The following is a 20049-nucleotide window of genomic DNA, read 5'->3' as shown; positions in this document are numbered from 1 at the left end:
CGGGAACAGCACCTCGTGTACAAGCATGTTCAGTATTTGTTGGATTGCAGTTAACATAGCAACTGTCATATGTCAGTACTAGGAAATATTAGCCGCCATTTTAATCTTCCTCTGTAAGTTTACCTAAGGTGTTAGTTTCTGTAATTGAGAGGAAACCTTGCTGAGTATCTGTAACTCTATTTTTACTAAATAGCCTGAACTTACCACTAATTCTGCAATGACTGGTGATTGACTATAATCAATACATATGTGTAAAACCAATTGATGTCTAATTAATAAGTGATAATTTGTAAATTAATATTGATAAATTAATAAATAATGCACTGCTTAATGTGTATATTAAAATAATGTTTATTGATAATTTTTGCAAATCCATTGGTGATTTTGCAGAACCCAACCACTAAATGCATTTTTAACTTATTTGCCTGTTTTGCTGGTTTTTCCTTTTCATGGTAGGTCTGTACAACTCGCCCTACAGTGCTCAGTCACATCCTGCTGCAAAGACCCAGACCTACAGACCTCTTTCCAAAAGCCACTCGGACAATGGCACCGATGCTTTTAAGGAGGCACCCTCACCAGTGCCTCCCCCACACGTTCCACCACGACCAAGAGATCAGTCTTCAACAGAAAAGTAAGGCTCCTTCCGCAAAGATGGCTTCTCTCAGGATAAAAACCAGCCCACAATGGTACTCAGTGAAGAATCAGCCCAGCATTGTGTAGTGAATTCACGCATGGACTTATCAGTTGATATTAAACATCACTTCAGAGATTATGCTGAATACTTTCAGGGAAGTCTGGGTCATGCTAGCATAATGTTCTAAATTAACCCGATGTATCAGGGACATAACCTTTATTTTTTTGTTTAATAAGCTCATATAGGAAATAAAGAGACTAAGGATAGTAGTAGAGCACTTATCCAAGTGCTACAAACACACACAATAGCTTACTATTGTGTCCATATCAGCCTGGGGCATGAGGCTCAGTGGCAATGGCTTCCTCCACACACTCTGGCCTCTGGGTCCAATTCCTGAGCTGAAAGGGGCTAAAGTATGGCACATCACTGTGTAATCTCAGTCTTCAGGAAGCTGAGGCATGAGTTCAAGGCCACTGAGCTACATAGTAACTTCCAAGCCAGAACTGGCTACATTGTAACATTCTATCTCAAAACAAGCACATATTAAAAATAAAATAATTGGAGACGATTGGCACAGATCCCCTCTGCTGCCCCACATTAGAAAGAGACCGAGCGGTTAAGGTTTTTGTTTTCACAGGTTTGAAAGTTCAGATCTTTTAAGATGCATTTTAGAAACCAAGGGAAATTATTCTTAAATTATAAATAAGGCATTATTTAACAAGTATCTGTGAGTCACTTTTGCCAGTTGTTTTAGCTGATTCTCATTTTCATTTCTGCACTGAAATATTTTTAAATAGGCTATTCACACTCAAGTTAAATTTTTATGAACACATTTCATTTGTGTTAGTTTAGCAGGACTGTGGCTAATATTTCTATGTCTTGGTAATCTTTACTGAAAGCTGATTATGAGGCAAGCACCAGGCTAGGTACTCCCATTGATTGCATTGTTTTATCCTGGAAACAACCCAGTGGAACATGTTCTACACCACAGAGAAAGAAATGGGTTAGAAAATTACAATAATTTGTTCTATTTGTATGGATAGAGTGTCTAAGTCAGGATTTAACCTTGGCTTCTCCTAAGTCCAAAGCCTATGCTATCTCTACTGATAGTTAATAAATAGTAATTGAAAAGATGTTTATTATTGGTTTTTGTACTACTGATTAAGTATTTTCTATCATTATGATCTTGGTTACTATTCTGTTGCCATAAAGAAACACCATTACCAAAGCAAACCTTAAAAGGAAGCATGTAATTAGGGGTCCATTTATAGTTTTAGAGGCAAGCAGTCAGGCAAGGCGCTGGGGTGGTAGCCAAGAGCTTTACATCCTGGTCTACAGGCAGCAGGCAGAGAGACAGACATTAGCCCTGGCTTGGGGTTTTGAAACCTTAAAGCAGTAACACACCTCCTCCAATAAGGCCACACCTCCTAATTCTTCCCAAATAGTTCCACTAACCTGAGGACCAGGCATTCAATTCTATAGGAGCCATCGACACACAAACCAACCACACACCTCATAAAAAGTATACTCAACACCAGTAAAATTGCATCCCTAGGAAGAGTTGCAAATCATCTGTAGGATCATGATGTAATTAATACATAACAAAAATAAATAGCACATGTCAAGGAATTTTCACCTTAATACCTCTTCCCTCACGATAAATTGTGTAGAAGTACAAATGTCTTTAAACTGAGAAATAATTAGCACTGCACGTTTTTTTATGAAATTTCTCCATGATGCTCAGACAGGACACAGTTTCTCACAGGTAGGAAATCTGAGGCGGGAGGCAGTGCAGGCTCTGCTGGATGGAGCTCGCTGGTTCTCTCCACACCTAGGACTTGCTTCTCCTTTTCTCTTAGAGCACTCTGTGCCTCTTATTCCATGGAGAAAGAATTTCCAAACTCAAAAGATAAAAGGTCCTTTCCCTCAAATAAAAATTAAATGAATAAATGTATATAGAATGATTCTTCCACCCCTCCAAGGGAAGTTTTCTAATTTGGTTCTGACCGCCCAGAAGAGTTTGGTGTTCTGAATCCTCCTGTGAAAATGTAGTTTCCAAGAGCCCTTGACAGACCCTCAGTGGTATCAATGCAAAAAAAAGTATCAGATTCCATGGGAGAGTATTTCAAGGCTCAGACCAAGGGGCCTCCCACTCCACTCTGCTTATCCCTATGAGTGTCAGCCCAAGGGATGCAGCTATAAATCTCACGTGGGCATTCCAATGCTGTTCACAAGAAAAATGGTCAAGCCTGCTATGAGCATTATTTCTTATCCCTCGGGATCAAGGAAGCCAGGCGGTTAAACGGACAAAGCGTCACAGAGCACACTGCCACTTTATACTCAGACACACATGTCCTTAGCACCCAGGGGTCTAGCAACGAGAAGTCACCGTCCTTGCGTCTACAAACCTCTTTTGTGAGTTTTTCCATCCATAGTCACACTTGAAAAAAAAGCGTGAAGAAAGAAAGGTGGAAGTATAAGAGATAGTTTTTTATAAGTCATTCATATAAAGCTAAACGTATAGTAATTTCATATATTTTTTTAGCCAGAGGGATGTTGTGTGAGGGTGTGAGGGTTTTGTTGGGGTTTTTTGTTTGTTTGTTTTGCTTTGTTTTTAAATCTCTCAGGGCTCAGGAAGAAAACCGCTTGTTGATTAAGCCTGAATATCTCAATCCATAGACACACACCTACACACACTAAACCAGTAAAGTTCTAGTAAAATTAACCTTGGCCATGGTGGGATCTCACGGTGCTTTCAATGTGGTTTGCTGTTCATTGACAGGCATGACTGGGATCCCCCAGACAGAAAGGTGGACACCAGGAAATTTCGATCGGAGCCAAGGAGTATTTTTGAATACGAGCCTGGGAAGTCATCCATCCTGCAGCACGAAAGACCCGTAAGCACTTGTCATTGATCCAAGAGCCAGCTTGCTAGGCCACAGGGGTCCCGAGTGAACCTGAATCTTGTCCCATTTATTTATTTGACACTGTCGAGAAACTGTCTTTATTTTTAGCCATGATTTGCATATCTTGTCTCTGAACTGAAAGAGGTGTTTTAGTAGCTTATAGGCAAGCCTCATCACCATTAGCTCTGCTAGCTGTGCCTAATCACAGCACTCATGCAGGAAATGCTGCTCTGCTATTCTATCGTGCCCGTGAGGAAAATCACGAGTCTGCATCCGATGTACAGACCCAGGCAGATGAACCCCTTGACTTCTATGTTGGATTCCTACCCACTATTTAGCTCACTAAAGAGGAAATCTTCCCCAACACACTTCTCATAACAAGTCATTTAATTGGTTTTTATTAAATCCCTCTCAGGTTACCTCGAGCCTCAAGCTTCCATTTTACTGGATCAAGACCGTATTGTTCTTTATAGTCTGTTTTGTTTATTTGAGGGACATACAAAGTAAACAGGGTATGGACTTGGAAAAGGTCACTTGCCTCCAATTAAATCTAACAGCAGCTTCTTCCCTGGCCCTCCTTCCTGTTTTCTTCCCTTGTTTGTTTCTTGGAGATCAGTGTCCTCAAGACCTCCTTAAAACTCTGCAGTTCCCCTGTATGTCCAAACTCCATCCCACATAAACCGGTTGGTATTGCCTTTGTGAGTTCTTCCGGCTCACACACCACCATCACACAGTGCAGAGAGGGCAAGGTTGGCCCTGAGATTTCGTTGGGCAGCCTTGACCATGAGTAACCTCGATTTAGAGTGGAAAATCCTGATTTAGAGTTGGAATGCCACCCTGTGTTTTGTGGCTGTGTTCTTGAGTCTGTTCAAAGATCTTCCAGTCACACAATTCAACTGCCTTTCTTCAAAGAATTCAGATTTCATTGCATGGTAAGGCTGCAACAGAGAGACTGCAAGTGAGGGGAACATTACTGATCCCAGGATCTGGATTTTAACCCATTCCCTAAGTGGTCTGTTTGAATATAAAGAAAGTGAAATTTCCAAACCAAAATTCAATGGAATATAATATTACTCCTGAAAATTTTTATTAGATTAAATTATAATAGGACTCTAATGATTCATGAAGCTCTTGGGATTATGGTATGACTAAAGATAAGAGATGTCTTAAATGGCCAAAATAGAAACACACCTAAAGAATTCTCCTTGTTAGAGCTCATTTTTAGGGTCCTTTCATTGTGGCTGATATTTCCACAACCCTTTGGGTGCAAGCTTTGAAGGCTCTCTGGTTTAATCTACTAATAACAATAATCATAATGATAGCACTACATGCTATAACTAATAATAGTTTCTTTATCTTCTGAAGCCTTCCCAACAACCCTATAAAGTAGATGCACTAACTTCCTCCTTTACAGATCAAGAGACTGGGGCAGCACTCACCAAACGCCACATGGCCACGTAGCTAGCATGTGCTCGAACCAGTCAAGCAGAGGCAGATGTTTGCGTGGCTTCCCCACTACCATGTCGTCTCCTCTGAACAGGAAGCCTTTGGCTACTAGTACTCACCATAATTTATTTGGTTGCTTTCAAGTATTGTATAATTAGTGGCTAACTTAGAAAAAGTTCATGTTGCTTACTTTACCAGAAAGCTGGGTTCAGAGTAGTTATAATGCAAGATGCGTATTCTTGACTGGTCCAAGAGGATAGGGCGGTCAGAAGCCATGAGCATGGGCAGAGATTCTGCTCTGAATAAACCTCTTCCGCCACAGGAAAAGATGAATGGGAGGAACTGGCATCTTGGAAGGAAATGAGAACACAAGGCGTACTTTTTTTCCTCTCCGAAACTATTTTATTGGGAGCTAGAGTTATGGCAAATGATATGAGAGAGTTAGTGATATAATTTTGGCCAAGCCTTGTTAAATTATTGTTTTTATAGGATTAGACTATTATCTTCTTTTAAAAAATCAATCCTGAATTTATCCCACTTTAAATTGGAACAAAAAAACGAATACAAAACAAACCAAAGAGCCAACTGGGCGAGGGTATTTGAGAACAGCTGAGTGTCTTGAAGGCTTGGACTGCAGGAGAGAGAGGGTGGCTTTGCTAACTGAGAGAAGCATGAGTCTCAGGGCCTCATGACGGCATCTTCTGACTTTTTACTCAGGTATTTTGAGAGAATCCCTTTGTTCTCTTCAGTTCTAATTTTTGAAAATGGTAAACAAGCACTAGGCTGTTCTATGCTGTTCTCCTTGATTTCCAGCAAGCCTGTCAGCTTCCCTATATTCTTGGATCCCCTTCGCCCTCTATGAGCTTAACATTCCTACTCACAAGGAGAAATGTCACAGCCCATCCGGTCCACAATTGTCCATTGTCTGAGTTGACACGGCCCATTCATTTCCCTGATTAGTAAATCCACCATTTCTTTTTTAAAAGCCTAGCAGTCCCACATTTTCTCTTGACTTTTTCTTGTCTCTGGAGACATCCTTACCACGCACCTGTCCACCTGCCTGGGTCCTCACCTTGACTGACATAGTATCACTTATCTTCCACACCCAACTCAATGCCTGGCATGGGGTACCTAGGTAGTGAATACCTCCTTGAGCAACTCAGTGAATAGAACTGATGTTACCTTTGCAGTTGGTGGATAGAAGATGGTGAGATCGAATCTATCTGTGAGGCCCAGTGAGTCTCCATCACGATGCACAGATGGAATTCACAAAAATAACTTTAGCTCACCTTCTATGAGGGAACAATTCTGCTTAAGCAGAACTCCTCATGCCCTGGGGAGGTCACGGGGGATATTTCCTTCATCCTATTTTTTACCAGAAAGACAAAAACCAAATGCATTTCTTCGAAGCTCATAAATATTTATTTGATTATAAAAGCTATAAAAATCTGAGATGTTATAGCTGATGGTTTGACCCGTGAAGAATTATCCCATTACACAATAGTATTTTCTGTGAACCAGAAAGCATAGCAACCCGTGCCTTGACGCTTAAAACCCAATGAGCATTTACAAGAACAAACTCCCGGGGTCTCTGGTGTGTTAGCACACAACATGTGCATCCAGCAGGAAGACTGAGAAGCAGCAAAAGGCTTTTAAGTTTGGAAAACTTTTAAAAACCACGCATTCTATGGAGCTTTTAAGACCAATCCCATGTGAGTCCTGGTGCAAGCTCATCTTAAGCACTTCTCACTCTGGAGATGGATGGTTTGTGTGAGCAGAAGGTTGCTAGGCTTGTGAACTGACAGAAAAAAAACAGAGTGAGGAGACGTCCATCGGAAGCTGCTCTCTTGCCATTACAAGAATTACTCTGAGAGGTAGCTGTCCCCTAGTGGATTCCTATGAAGAAGAGGAGTTTCTCTGATGTGAGGGAACTGAGGGAGCACTGACAGAGATCCTACGCCTATGCTTCAGTTATCAGACAGTCTGTATATGTGTCACTGACTTTATAGCGTTTCTGGGCCTGTAGGAGCCATTCTGGATTGATACAGAACACATCCAATTATTGTATAACTAAGATAATCAACTAGACAATTCTAGTTCTGGCGTCTCCTTTTTGGGGGTGTCTATTTCTTAAGGGTTATCTTGTTGAGGTTATTTGTCTTATGTTCTTTTGAGATAAGGTTATTCTGTGCAGTCCAGGCTGATTTCAAACTCGCCATCCTCTTCCCGCTGGCTCCTAATACCAGCAACTGAAGTGTGTGCCCGCCCACCCAGCCAGTAAAGCCAAGGCTCTGTTCAAATGGGTACCCCACACTCCATTCCAGAACTGCTGAGGGTGACACGGTGCAGTCTGGGGGACTTCCTGTGCTACTATCTCTCTGTACAGTTTTTAGCAAGTTGTTCACTCTCTGTATTGAAGCTTTAATAAGTTAGAACCCTTTCTCTCTAATGAAATCAATATTTTCGGGGTTGGAGCACAATGATAGCTCTCTGCTCCTTTCCCCAGATTCTATTACAGAAACGTACCCCCACAACGGAGAATGTGGACCATCAGTTTGTGGTTGATTTTCTTTTAAGTCAAGGCCAAGCTAAAAAGCTTGTCTATTGATTTAGTAAGTTTGCCCCCTAGTGTTCACAGTGTTTTGAAACAATTTTTTTCCCCTTTAATACTGGTTCTCAACCCTTTAACACAATTCCTCATGTTGTGGTGACCTCCAACCATAAAATTATTTTTGTTGCTACTTCATAACTGTATTTTTGCTACTATTATGAGTCATAATGCAAATATAAATGTTTTCCAATGATCTCAAGAAACCCACAGGTTGAAAACCACTGTTCTGACAAATTCCTATCTTCCCTGAGCACAATAAAACACTCTAGTTGGATGTAGGTCATCCCAACAGTAGCTGAGAAGAAGCCTTTTAAATAGACACTTGATATCCAGCAATAGAAACTATAGAGTTTGAGAGAATTCCAGGTTTCTCTTCTGTTAAGGAGACAGTATAGCTCTCTGAACTATACAAAACTTACTGACCAACCCTCTCTAATGTTAACTGGAGATAAAGGTTCTAACAATGTAATCCTATGAAATAATTATATGTTTCAGGTGGCTTTGTCTAATAATTGAAGAAAAGTAACATTTTTATCGCTAACAAAATTTTAACGCTCCTATAACTAGTGGATCACAAATTTTAATTCAATGGGAAGTAGCTATAAATTCATGTCTTTCTTTTAAGCCAGTGGGAATTGGTTACCGGGAGGTATTCTTTCTAACAGATTTCACTGTTAATTTTGAAGTAGAAATCAAAGGTTGGGGGCTGGGGATTTAGCTCAGTGGTAGAGCGCTTACCTAGGAAGTGCAAGGCCCTGGGTTCGGTCCCCAGCTCCGAAAAAAAGAACCAAAAAAAAAAAAAAAAAAAGAAATCAAAGGTTGACATAAATTAGAGTAACTATCTCAGAGCTTCCACAATACTGATCATTCTGATCGAATATTAGCCTCTTCAATAGTTTTAATTATGGCAAAAATAAGCTCATAATCAAATACTCAATACTAAAAGTAATATTAAATTCTTAAAGGCACTTTTCAATGCCTGACCAACAGTGTAGTATTTTGTATGCACATTCATTCCTGTACGTGCCCATCTGGATACCCGCTTTGGGATGCCATCAACCACTGTACAAGCGTGCCACTGTGAAGTGTATTCACTTGTCATTGGTCACAGCAACTCTCAGCAATTCTGCAGTCTTTATAATCACTACCATTAATACACTGCAGAAACTTGGTCTCTGCACTGTTTTCTTACGATGCCTCCAACGTTTCTATCATTGTAATGACAAGAAAACACTACAGTAGTATGTAATGGTATGTAATATTATGTAATGGCATGTAATAGTATGTAATAACGATGAAATACTCCAATGTTTCACTACTACTAAGCTCATGAGAAAATGGTGTCTTTGTTAATGTGGTATATTCCAGTGCCCCAGCATTATGGGTTATAGAGCTACTCAGTGGCAACCCTTGAGCTCCTTAAGAGTTCTAAGAGAATATTATGGGATTGAAGTGGTGGGTGTTTAGCAGCCCTCCTGGATGGTACTGTGGGCATCACAGCTTTTCTATTCATTGGCACAAATGGCTTTTAGGGAACCAAGTAACTTTCCTTAGAATTTTTCTGACTTATTATGCAATGCAACTATACATATTTAATTAGGGACATGGGAGATATCAAAGACATAGCTATGGACACATTCAGTACTTTGAGCATCATTTTATAGAAAAGCAACCACCGTGACACCATCTAGCCTGGTATGTATCATAAAAAAAAAATTAAAGGTTAATGTTAGCTCGGTTAAGGAAAGGCTGTGCGTCTACCTTCTACTGCTAAAGTAATTGTGCTTGTTTTTCTCAATGTTCGTGTTAACAACCCAAGCATTTCTATCTTAAACCCAACATTCATAAACCCCTTGAGATGCAAGTCAGTTACTCCCCATACCCTCCCTCCCCTACCCACTAAGGGTAATTTAGGTGCTAAGCCTAATTTTACCCACACCCTCCTTAGGTTCCAAGTCAACAGGGGGAGATTGAATCACAAAATGAGATATTTCTTCACTTTTGGAGAGACTTGTGACCCTCAGGTCTTTGGTATGGTGGGCCATTCATAAGAGATCTGCTTTCCACAGTAACCCAAGCCACAGCACCAACCTGAAATGTTAGTCTCCAGGACTAACATCAGCTGGTACCCTCCAGGTTCCATCAAGAGCCCCTGTCTAACGAACCAGTGTTTCCTCACCCCTCTCTCTTACAGCCCCCTCTCCCAACAACTCCGACACCTGTTCCCAGGGAACCCAGCCGGAAGCCTCTCCCAGTGTCACCCTCAACAGATGGCCTGCGTAGCCCTTCCCCTCCGCCCAGGAGCTGTGTCCCCGCACCCCGTCTGAGTGCCCCAGATCTCTCTCCCACCGGGGTGAGCGCCTTCCTTCTTCACCCTCTCTCATGCTGTGGGGAAGCTGAGCTCAGCCTTTGTTCTGAGGCTAAGGCAAGGTCAGATCCCTGTCCCTGCTGGGGTTCTTCCTGCTCCTAGACCGTACTTCTCTCCCAGACACCCTCAGCTCCACCATTCCATGCTCCAGCCTGCCCCATCTGCAATGTCTGCACAATGCAGACCACTGCTGCCACTGCCGGTTACCAGTTTCGGGACAGCAGACTGAGCAGTCCAGGAGAGCCCTTTGGTGCCTGGGTTGGACATATCTTCACAAATTGTTGTGCCTATTGTCACATCCCCATTGTCACAGCCAGGATAGCTTCCCTAGTTCATGCATCAGGCCAAAGATCTAGCAATGGTGGCTATAGGGATCCCAGTGACGCCATGGCCCTCATTTGCATATCCTCCTCGTACTTCACTTCCTCCATTCTGTCCTGCCGAGGTTTGTTGGATGGGTCCGATGCATGTTTGCGAGTGGATGCGCGCGAGTTTTCATACCACACAGCATTTTCCCTCACTTCGCTCAGTGTGCCTTTTCCTCCCCTTTTCCTTTCACATCTGCTCTAGACGGGTCGCATAAATCCAGCTGACATAGATTTAGAAAATGAACCCTGGTATAAATTCTTTTCAGAACTGGAGTTTGGACGTCCGGTAAGTGAGGCTAGACAATTACTATAAAACAAATAGGAGAATGTTTGTTTGATTTTCAAAGCATATTAATTGTCACCAGAGAGACGGTGTCATGTCGAAAACAGAAGCTGGATGGGTTAAATACATGTGCTCCAGCTTTGCGCAAATTCGCTTTGGTAACAAATGCCTAAATTTGTTCATTGGCTCCCCATATTTTTTTTCCAAATCATGCATTAGAATCACATCTAATTAATTACAAATTTGGCATGTTGGGGTGTTTCTGTCTTGGAATACTTAGGTCCCTGGCGCAGCTTTAAGGGAGAGCTCTATTGTGTACAGCACATTTTGAACTAGTTTAACAAGTCTATAAAAATGACAGTTACCACAGTTCTCATTGGCTCAGAAATTATCACGCCCCTTCAGAGCACTTGGACCCCCAACACAATGACTTGATCTTCCTAATGCAACTCCAACCATGAGAAAATAGACGAAAAGGGTCAAAGAATTTGCCCAAAGTAGTCACTAATTAAACCTAAGCCCGTCATTCAACAATGAAAATCTTTGGGCAGTTTCCTCTATCATGTATCACCAGACCATTCCCACAGTAAAACGATGCTCTGAATAGGAGAGATAACAAAAAGAGAGAGTTACGAAGTCCTGTGGACTCTGCTTTGTCACGTTTTCCTCCTGAGCACCCAGCAGGTCTCCGGTCCCTTGAGTCCCCTACTGAAAGTCCCCAGTTTGGACCTTGTGAGATCTGATTGACCTGTTTGAGACAGGGCCAACTCAGGTTTCAAATAGTTTCCCTTAGTCCTTCAAACTGTCTCAGGGAACTGTCTGAAGCATGCATTTTTATAACCCCTGAATTGTTAGATAGCAGGTCACACTGTCCAGCAATATTTTAGAATTCACAGTCTGCTCCTTATCATGCCATGTGAGGATTCATAAATATGCACACCACATATTCCTTACTGGGTGGCTGTGAGTCCTTTTCATGCATTAATATGCAGCCTTGGTTAGCCTCATTACATGCTTTATTGAACTGTATCAAATGTGACTGTAAATGAATATTAAAGTTTCCTGGCATTTCTATTACCTAATAAAAGGATCATTTCCTCCTGTTCTTTTTCTGATATCTCCTCTTATTAGTATAAATGTATTTTATTCCAGTGGGAGGATGCTCTCCTGTTTTGCTCTATATATTTTTCTGTTACTGGGTAGTTTCTAGAGACCGTACTGGTTTCTGTGTTGAGCCCAAATTACCAGCACTTTATGTAATCCTTCTCAGCCACAAAGGGCCGCTCGCTAGCATGCTCTCCCTTACTCCTCCGATGTTTTCTGAATAGACCTTGCAATATGCTGTGGCCAAAGAATGGGAGTGCTGATTGCGATTTGACGAATAGAGCTTACAAATCTACTAACTGCACACGGGCAGCCTTGCGCTGTGCTTGAGAATATTTACCAACATTGCACTCTGGCTCCTTGGCTGCCATTTTGCTCCGTCCCTGGTCCCTGTCTCTCTTTATGTGTATCTGATGCTATCGGCACTCGGTCTCTAACTGTTGTCACCTTTTCCACATGTTCATTCCTCGCTGCATTGACTCTCCTCCATCCCATCTCTCCACTTCTGCTTCTGTGGTGCGTCTACACCCAGCCCCCTAAAAAGGCTCTGGATTATGTTCAAGATCATTCTTCCGGTGTGTCCAATGAGGTAAAGACAAATCCTTCTCTCCTTCCACCCCACCCCCCTGTTCCTGTCAATCTGAACATCTGTGTTGTTATATATAGTTCACTGTGCTGTTCCAACTGGTGTTAACTCTCTTTGTATCACTGTGTGGCACGTAGTAGCATCTAGACAGGGCAAGGGGGTCGGCTATTTCTGAATTCTAGGTAATGAGCCTTGCAACTGTTGCTTCTAGTTAAAATACCCAACAGCATGAGAATTAAAAAAAAAGATAAGAACTTTGCCAATGTATTAACTATCCATTTTTATAAACTGAGCAAAGTACTACTACAGGGCTTCTAGAAGCCACTGTTTCATTGTGCTTAGAGGTCCAGACTCAAGCGATTAGATTCTTGGGCTATGGAAATAGCTCATTAGGTTAAAGTATTCATTGTGAAAACCCAATGGCCTGACTTCCATTTTTGGGCACCCACCCACTGTGGATGAAGAGCATCCCTCACATAGTGTAGCAATTGTGCTATGTCCAAACACACACACACCACACAGAGACACACACCACACACACACATACACACCACACCACGCCACACACACCATACCCCATACACACACCACACACACATACCACACATACCACACACACACATGCATATATATATGCATATATATATATAAATAAAAGCAAAGTTTAGATTCTTTACATGATCAGATATTTATTGCCTATATTTTCCTAAATGTTATTGTTATTCCTTAGTTTTCCTAAATGTTCATACATTGTGGATTTGACCATAGTCAAGAATAGAGGTGATGAATACTCGACCTGTGTGTTCCAGTTTCCCAGCTCCATATCCTTGGTGGGCATCACTGATCTTTCTAGGTGTTATAGTCCAGGTGGCCATCACAGCAGATAGTGATCACTGCCTCATGGGATAAAACTTAATTGAGATCTCAGCTGAAGAATGTGTATGCATAAGGCCAGAGAGATGACTCAGTTGTTAAGAGCACTTGCTAATCCTGCCCAAGACCTGCCTTTGTTCACCAGGCACACACATGGTGCACAGACATGCATGCAGGCCAAACACTCATGAACAAGAAGAAGGCTCAGACAAGCAGCCAACCAGCTAGGTGAAGAACTCGTGCCAGACCAGGTGAATTTGTACCTGGATGAGGAAAAGAGTGTGAAAAGGAACAGGGAGGATCCTAAGCCAAACTTTGCCCTCCACAAAGAAACCAGAAGAATATTTTGAGGCACTTAGAAGACAAAAGCAGGAATCTCATTGTTCTGCTCTGGCATGTAAAGGCCTCCCGTGCGTGCCCTCAGAAGCAGCCAAGATAGAAGCGCATAGAATCAACTGATTGTGTCACAGTGGTTGCCGTGTGTTCTTAAGTGAATGCAACACTTAGTACCTTACTTTCCTTGTGAAGCCTTTATTCAATCTATAGGCAAGACAGGAGACAAGAGCTCATGTTAAGGGTGATTGTCCTGGTACTGTGGGGAGGACAGATGGCAGACATGGAGTTTAAGGAGAAATATTCAAATTTCTAAAAGTTCAAACTGCAACTCCAAATTATAAATCATATTAAAACATCATGGTGTATGTTAAAACAGGGAAGTAGCTGGGGGTGGGGAGTGGTGGGGGGAGTCAAATAAAAAGTAAACTCCAGTAACCAGGAACCTTTTGAGGTATTGAGGTCTGCAATTTTCCAAGTGATTTTGTAGCAAGGTCTACTCTCTAAAGAGAATTAAATGAAACAAACAGTTCTATTCTGTTCATTTTGTCATCATTTCAGCATATGAACAACTAAGGATTTATTTTGAAATTTAATTCTGTCAAAAAAAAATGTTCTCGTGTTTTCCACACCAAAGCTATGTTACTGTGCTGAAGGATTTTCATTAGACTTTAATCCGGTTGGGCGAAGGGATAGGGTTATCATATTGATCACATACTTCCCCTTTTTAAGTTCAGTACGAGGAATTTAAATAAATCAACCAGCATTTATAAAAAGAAAAACAAACATGTACATATTTTCCCTCAGGTATTTTTGCAGGTATTTCTAGATTTTTTTTTCAAAGTAGTTGGTTCATTGAAAACTGAAACGGGATTTAGACATCATAGTCAATTCATTGTTTTTTGTTTGTTTTTTTTTTCTTCATTCAAGAAAAGTGGAATGGAATGACTTAAGGAGTGTATCAACACTTGCCTCCTAAGATGGTGGCCTGGAGAACAAAGCACTAACTGTTCTGCCTCCATTTCAAAGCATTTCCTTTAAACCACACATTTTACTGCCTCCAGTAGATGTAGTTAGAGCTCAGCAATTCTAGAAACAATTTTATTTGAATCACTGAGTTTGTATAAAATCGGTTCTGGAAATTAACACTACGCAAGAATTACTGAGGGCAGCGATGGCAAAAACTGATCAATACACTTTTTATGTTAAGGCAGTGGCCAAAACACTACATTAAAGAAGCAGTTTGATAGCAGTTGAGCTGTGTGTTTGTATCTTTAGGGGACTGAGAGATAGGAGTGACTTTAACAGCAGCTGTGTGTTTGTATCTTTAGGGGACTGAGAGATAGGAGTGACTTTAACAGCATGTTAACTAGGGTGGCCTTTCAAAGTATAAGGAGAAAGTCTCCCACAAGATATTTAGATTCAGTATTTAAAAACATTTGTATGAGATTGCTAGCAAAAGTTGTAAATTATTAGGTGATACCTAAGCTATAATTTAGCAAGTACATATCAAGTACATATTTTTAAATCAAATGTAACTGAGACATTTGTTTGCAAATGTCAGAATGAAACCTATATGTTGCTAATTTGAAACATTTCTTCAAGAGTAGTTAAGAACCTGTTTGCAGAGTTTAATCAATAATTAATTACCAGAAATAATGGTTTACTGTCTCCCAGTCCTTGAAATGCCCTTCTAGTGTTTTAAAATAGTCATCACATGCAAATGAGGGATAAGTGGTAAAATGAGGGTATTGGGTAAAATGGGCTGGTTCTTTTTCTGGGGACTATTTTTTCTTTTTTCAGGTGGAGTGTCATAATTGTCATACAAGGTTTTACCTTCATTATTAATCTAATTTTTTTATTTCTTTATAATTGACAACTGAACTTTCTCTTACGATACATAAAATCAAAGCCTTTTACAGGCAAGCAAGATGGCTCAGCTGTGACCTGAATTTGATCCCCAGAATCCATATTGTGTAAGAAGAAAATTGAATTCTTCAAGTTGTCTTCTGACCTCCACACACATAGCATGGCACACATATACCATGGCGCATGCGCACGCGCGCGCGCGCGCACACACACACACACACACACACACACACACACACACACACACACACACAACTGTGTTTTTAAAAATCCTTTTAAACTGGTTTTAACTTGTTTGGAATATAAAAAACACTGAACAAGGAAGAATCATTACAGTTTGTCTTAACTCTGAAACACATACAGTGTTTTATTTTGTGCTATAATATTGTCTATATCTACCATCATTGCCGGTTCATATTTCTGACCTTCCTAGGGATATTCTAAGAGCACCTGAATTTGGCCCTTTTAGTGGTCAACTGTGTGTCAGGTTGTCCCATTAGACCTGTGACCTACAGAGGGTGCTGTTCTGATGCTCCCTGATACCTGTTCTGCAAACATGCAGAATTACTAATATGATTTCACTTGCTATATTTCTCCCACATCATGCTTTCCTTACTCTCTAGTATCCACTTGAGACAAATTCAAATTATCATGCAAACTTATGAGCACAGCAGAACATCTTTCTATTCCTATATATGCTGGGAACATAGGAAGCTCAAACTTTTCTAAGAGGTACAAATATTAAATACTCATATTCTGTCTAAAATGATGGAATATTTTCATGCCAATAGACGTTTTGTTGATTATGAGTAAGATTCCATTCCCAGTCAGTTATATATAATTAAAGTAAAAATATTAGGTATAAGGCTTGTCAGACCGATCTACATAAGAATCATAAAGTTATAACCTAGTGCTTTGATTGGGAAACTGATAGTATTTGCCAATTAACACAAAAGAACAGTAGAAATCACTTATAGTGAGGTCTTTGTTTCATCTAAAATGTTTTTAATATTCTGATAAAGTATTTCTATTTATAGGAATTTAAGATTAAATTCAAACTGCTCAAGATTTATAAACCTATACTGGTTGAAGTCTCAGTTAATTTATGGTGATTTAAAATCAAATTCTGTAGGTTTTATGAAGATGTCATGACATAAGCCCTTATGGAGGAAAGATGTACCAAGTATGGCTTGTATGCTACCTGGAACTAACAATGAAAATATAAAGCACTTTGTGATTTATAAGAATTTAAAGATGGCTGGAAATATTTTCTTACACAAAATAAAAGCCAGTCCTTCACATAGAAGCTCCTACTTAGCAGTCGCTGAGAGCCTGAAGTCAAAGTTGAAGATCTGTTAGCTCTTCCTTCAGTCCAGTGTGCCTAACGACAACGTTACTGGTTTGGTTTTTCTTCCTGATGAAATGAATATCTTGGTTGTGTTACATCTCAGAACACAGTGTAGTCTACTAAAAGAGAGCTCAGACATGGCATCTCTTTGGAAAGACATCTTCATAATCACAATAAAGGATTCTTTTCATTGCAGTGTTTTAGAGTATCTGTTTTAGAATGCAAAACTCAATGGTGACAAATCAGGGAAATGTGCTATGGTAATTCTTTTCATGGGACTGCTATTATATTTCACCAGGTCTCCGTCTACCAGTCTTCCATAGACAGAAGCTTGGAAAGACCCAGCAGGTAAGGATCTGGTAACATTGCACTAACAGAATATTCCATGCCCGCAATCACTTTCTCAATAGTCACCTTCCCTGCTGAAAGACTCATTTCATTAAATAATCATTTGACTTGCATTCTTTTTTTTTTTTTTTGGTTCTTTTTTTTTTTTTTTTTCCGGAGCCGGGGACCGAACCCAGGGCCTTGCGCTTGCTAGGCGAGCGCTCTACCGCTGAGCTAAATCCCCAGCCCTTTGCATTCTTATTTTAAGTACCAGACCTCACGGTGTGTAAACAATCACTTGTGAATGCTTCTCTTAAATGATACCCTACTCAAAGCTATGATCAGTAAAAACAAAACACAACAAAAACAAAAACACCTCCCTTTCTTTATAAATCATCAATACCATTTTCCACAACTGTATGAAAGGAATTTTTAACACTTTACTTGTTGAATGGTTTTTTTTTTAATCACTCATGATTTGAATAGACCATATTGGAATTCCAGTCTAAGGTTCTTGTGAACACATTAAGGAAAGCAAAAGAGAATCCTTAAGGTAAAAGAAACTTGTTTTGCTAGATGGCTTCCTTTCATAAGGTCCCTTCTTCTATTTTGAAACCTTCCTTGTAGATAGACTCATATTGTCAGAACTATTTCCTATATCTAAAAAGATTCATGATTCAAATGGAAATCATAACATTGAATTCCCAAGAACAGTAAGTTCACTGCATAGAAATTTGTACTTTAAAGGGTAATTATAAACACACACACACACACACACACACACACACACACACACACACAGAGAGAGAGAGAGAGAGAGAGACAGAGACAGAGAGACAGAGACAGAGAGATCTATCCAACCTGCATTTGTAGGTTTGCAGCAATTGTTTCAAAATTGCCAAGTCCTAGAACATATGAAGATGTTATTAGATGTTATTTCTTAGATAAGTGGGTAAATAAAGAAACTGTGGCACATCTATATAATAGAATATTGTTCATCAATAAAAAGAAATAAGCTATCAAGAGACCAAAAGTCTAGATAAAGCTGGAGACACAATACACTTGGTAGAGTGTTGACCTAGCATGTATAAAACCCAAAAAGCCACAGTAAAAACTACACATGGTAACACAGGGCTGTAATCGCACCACGTGGTAAGTAGAGGCAGGACAGTCAGAAATTCAAGGTCATCCTCAGCCTTATGTTCGGGTGACATGAGATGATTTTACAAAGTAAAAAAAAATTAAAGAGTTTATGTTTTTTTGATATGTGTGTGCCTGAGTGCATATGTGTGCAAAAGTTGCATGCAGGTATCTATGAATATAGGAAGAGGACATTGGAGCCCAAGGAAGAAACCACTCTGAAAGGACTGCATACTGTCTGGTTCCAACTGTGCAGTGTGAAGGTGACCTGTGAACATGAGAGCTACGACTTTTAGGAAACATAAAGACAAAGGGGTGGATTAGAAAATGGTACCCAAGGGATCTTTGGTGGGAGTAAAAGTATGCTATGAGGCACATTCATAACGGACATATTTCATTACACATTTATAAACCCCTAAAGTGTGTCACAGATGGCACAAAGCCGATATGTAAAAGGCAGACTTTGAGAGAGGACATGTCCAGATGGGGTCACTAGCTGTTACAAATGTCCGTAAATGATGTGAAGACAAAGATGCTAAAGAAGAACAGGGTGGGCACGGAGGGGCTCTCTGCTCTGTTGTCTTCTGATCTCTGTGGAGGGTTGGTTCCTAGGACTTGCCAACGATACTAAAATCTACTGACTCTGGATGGCATAGTACTTACAGATAACCTAATCATAGCCTCCTGTATACTCTGAAATATGTATATGGCCTTGTGTGACACAAATACTATTAAAAAGGTTGTTGGGACTAGGAGAAGGCTCAATGGATAAGAGCACTTGCTGGTCTTGCAAAGGTTCCCAGGGATCCTATGCCCCTCCTGACTTCCACGGGCACCAGGCACTTAGTATACAGACATATATGCGAGCAAAACCCTCATAACGCATAAAATAAAAATGAGTAAATCTTTAGACAAGTGGTTGTTATAATGGATCACTTGGGGAATAATAACACAAGTTTGTTACACATTCAGTAACAGTCCAATTCTTAATATTCCCTGTGCATAGTTGGTTTAACCCATGAATATGAAGAGTCTATACTGTCCGGTCAGATACTCTACAACTTGAAACTCCCCTTTAAAAATGAGATCTTTGCGTCTTTAGAAGGATGCTCCTGGAGAACGTATTTTGAGTGTGGAGGAATATGTTTCTTTTTTTTTTTTAAGATTTATTTATGTATTATATATAAGTACACTGTAGCTGTCTTCAGATACACCAGAAGAGGGCATCGGATCTCTTTACAGATGGTTGTGAGCCACCATGTGGTTGCTGGGAATTGAACTCATGACCTCTGGAAGAGCAGTCGGGTGCTCTTAACCGCTGAGCCATCTCTCCAGCCCAGGAATACGTTTCTTACTATGCAGCTTTGTGAGTACGAGGTTAGGTCTTATGTCATTAACTAGTGCAGGCTTCTTGTGCACAAGTTAACCTCTTCCAAAACCAACCAAACTGATTGCATCTTTCAGCTCTGCAAGCATGGCGGGTGACTTTAGAAAACGGAGGAAGAGTGAACCTGCAGTGGGCCCGCCCAGGGGCTTGGGGGATCACAGTTCAAGCAGGACCAGCCCCGGCCGGGCAGACCTCCCAGGATCAAGTTCCACCTTTACCACGTCTTTCATTAGTTCTTCTCCTTCCTCTCCCTCGAGAGCACAAGGTGAGCGGTGATAAATGAACACAACTTGCTAGTTCACGATTTAGCCCAGAGTATGGGGACAGGCCACCCCCATGACCACAACCTGTGCTGCTCTTACTTGTAGTGTCCTGAAGCAAATGCAGTTTCCCAGCAAAGCATGGCTCCCACTCAGTCCAATTCAAACCGGCAAGCCGCTTGAATGTCTTAAAGAACTCAGACCAA

The 20049-nt window shown here is 40.7% G+C and overlaps 1 protein-coding gene across 50 annotated transcripts in view; it reads left to right on the top strand.

Moving 5' to 3' along the window:
* The window catches only part of Sorbs2 (sorbin and SH3 domain containing 2), a 313506-nt gene that overhangs the window by 259411 nt on the left and 34046 nt on the right, over positions 1-20049 (top strand). For 26 of the 50 annotated variants that reach the window (XM_039094137.2, XM_063275036.1, XM_063275034.1 and 23 more), the window contains 4 exons: positions 457-631; positions 3417-3531; positions 17028-17077; positions 19661-19848. In XM_039094137.2, the coding sequence (XP_038950065.1) occupies positions 457-631; positions 3417-3531; positions 17028-17077; positions 19661-19848 (528 nt within the window). Of the gene's footprint in view, positions 1-456; positions 632-3416; positions 3532-9791; positions 9951-10535; positions 10620-12252; positions 12310-17027; positions 17078-19660; positions 19849-20049 lie in introns of all 50 variants that reach the window. The other 24 variants (XM_063275010.1, XM_063275009.1, XM_063275014.1 and 21 more) reach the window with 4 other exon arrangements.

Source organism: Rattus norvegicus, chromosome 16 (genome assembly GCF_036323735.1).
Source record: "Rattus norvegicus strain BN/NHsdMcwi chromosome 16, GRCr8, whole genome shotgun sequence".
In the NCBI taxonomy this organism is placed as follows: Eukaryota; Metazoa; Chordata; class Mammalia; order Rodentia; family Muridae; genus Rattus; species Rattus norvegicus.
Note: the sequence above shows the minus strand (reverse complement) of the source record. Positions and strands in the feature narration are given on the sequence as shown.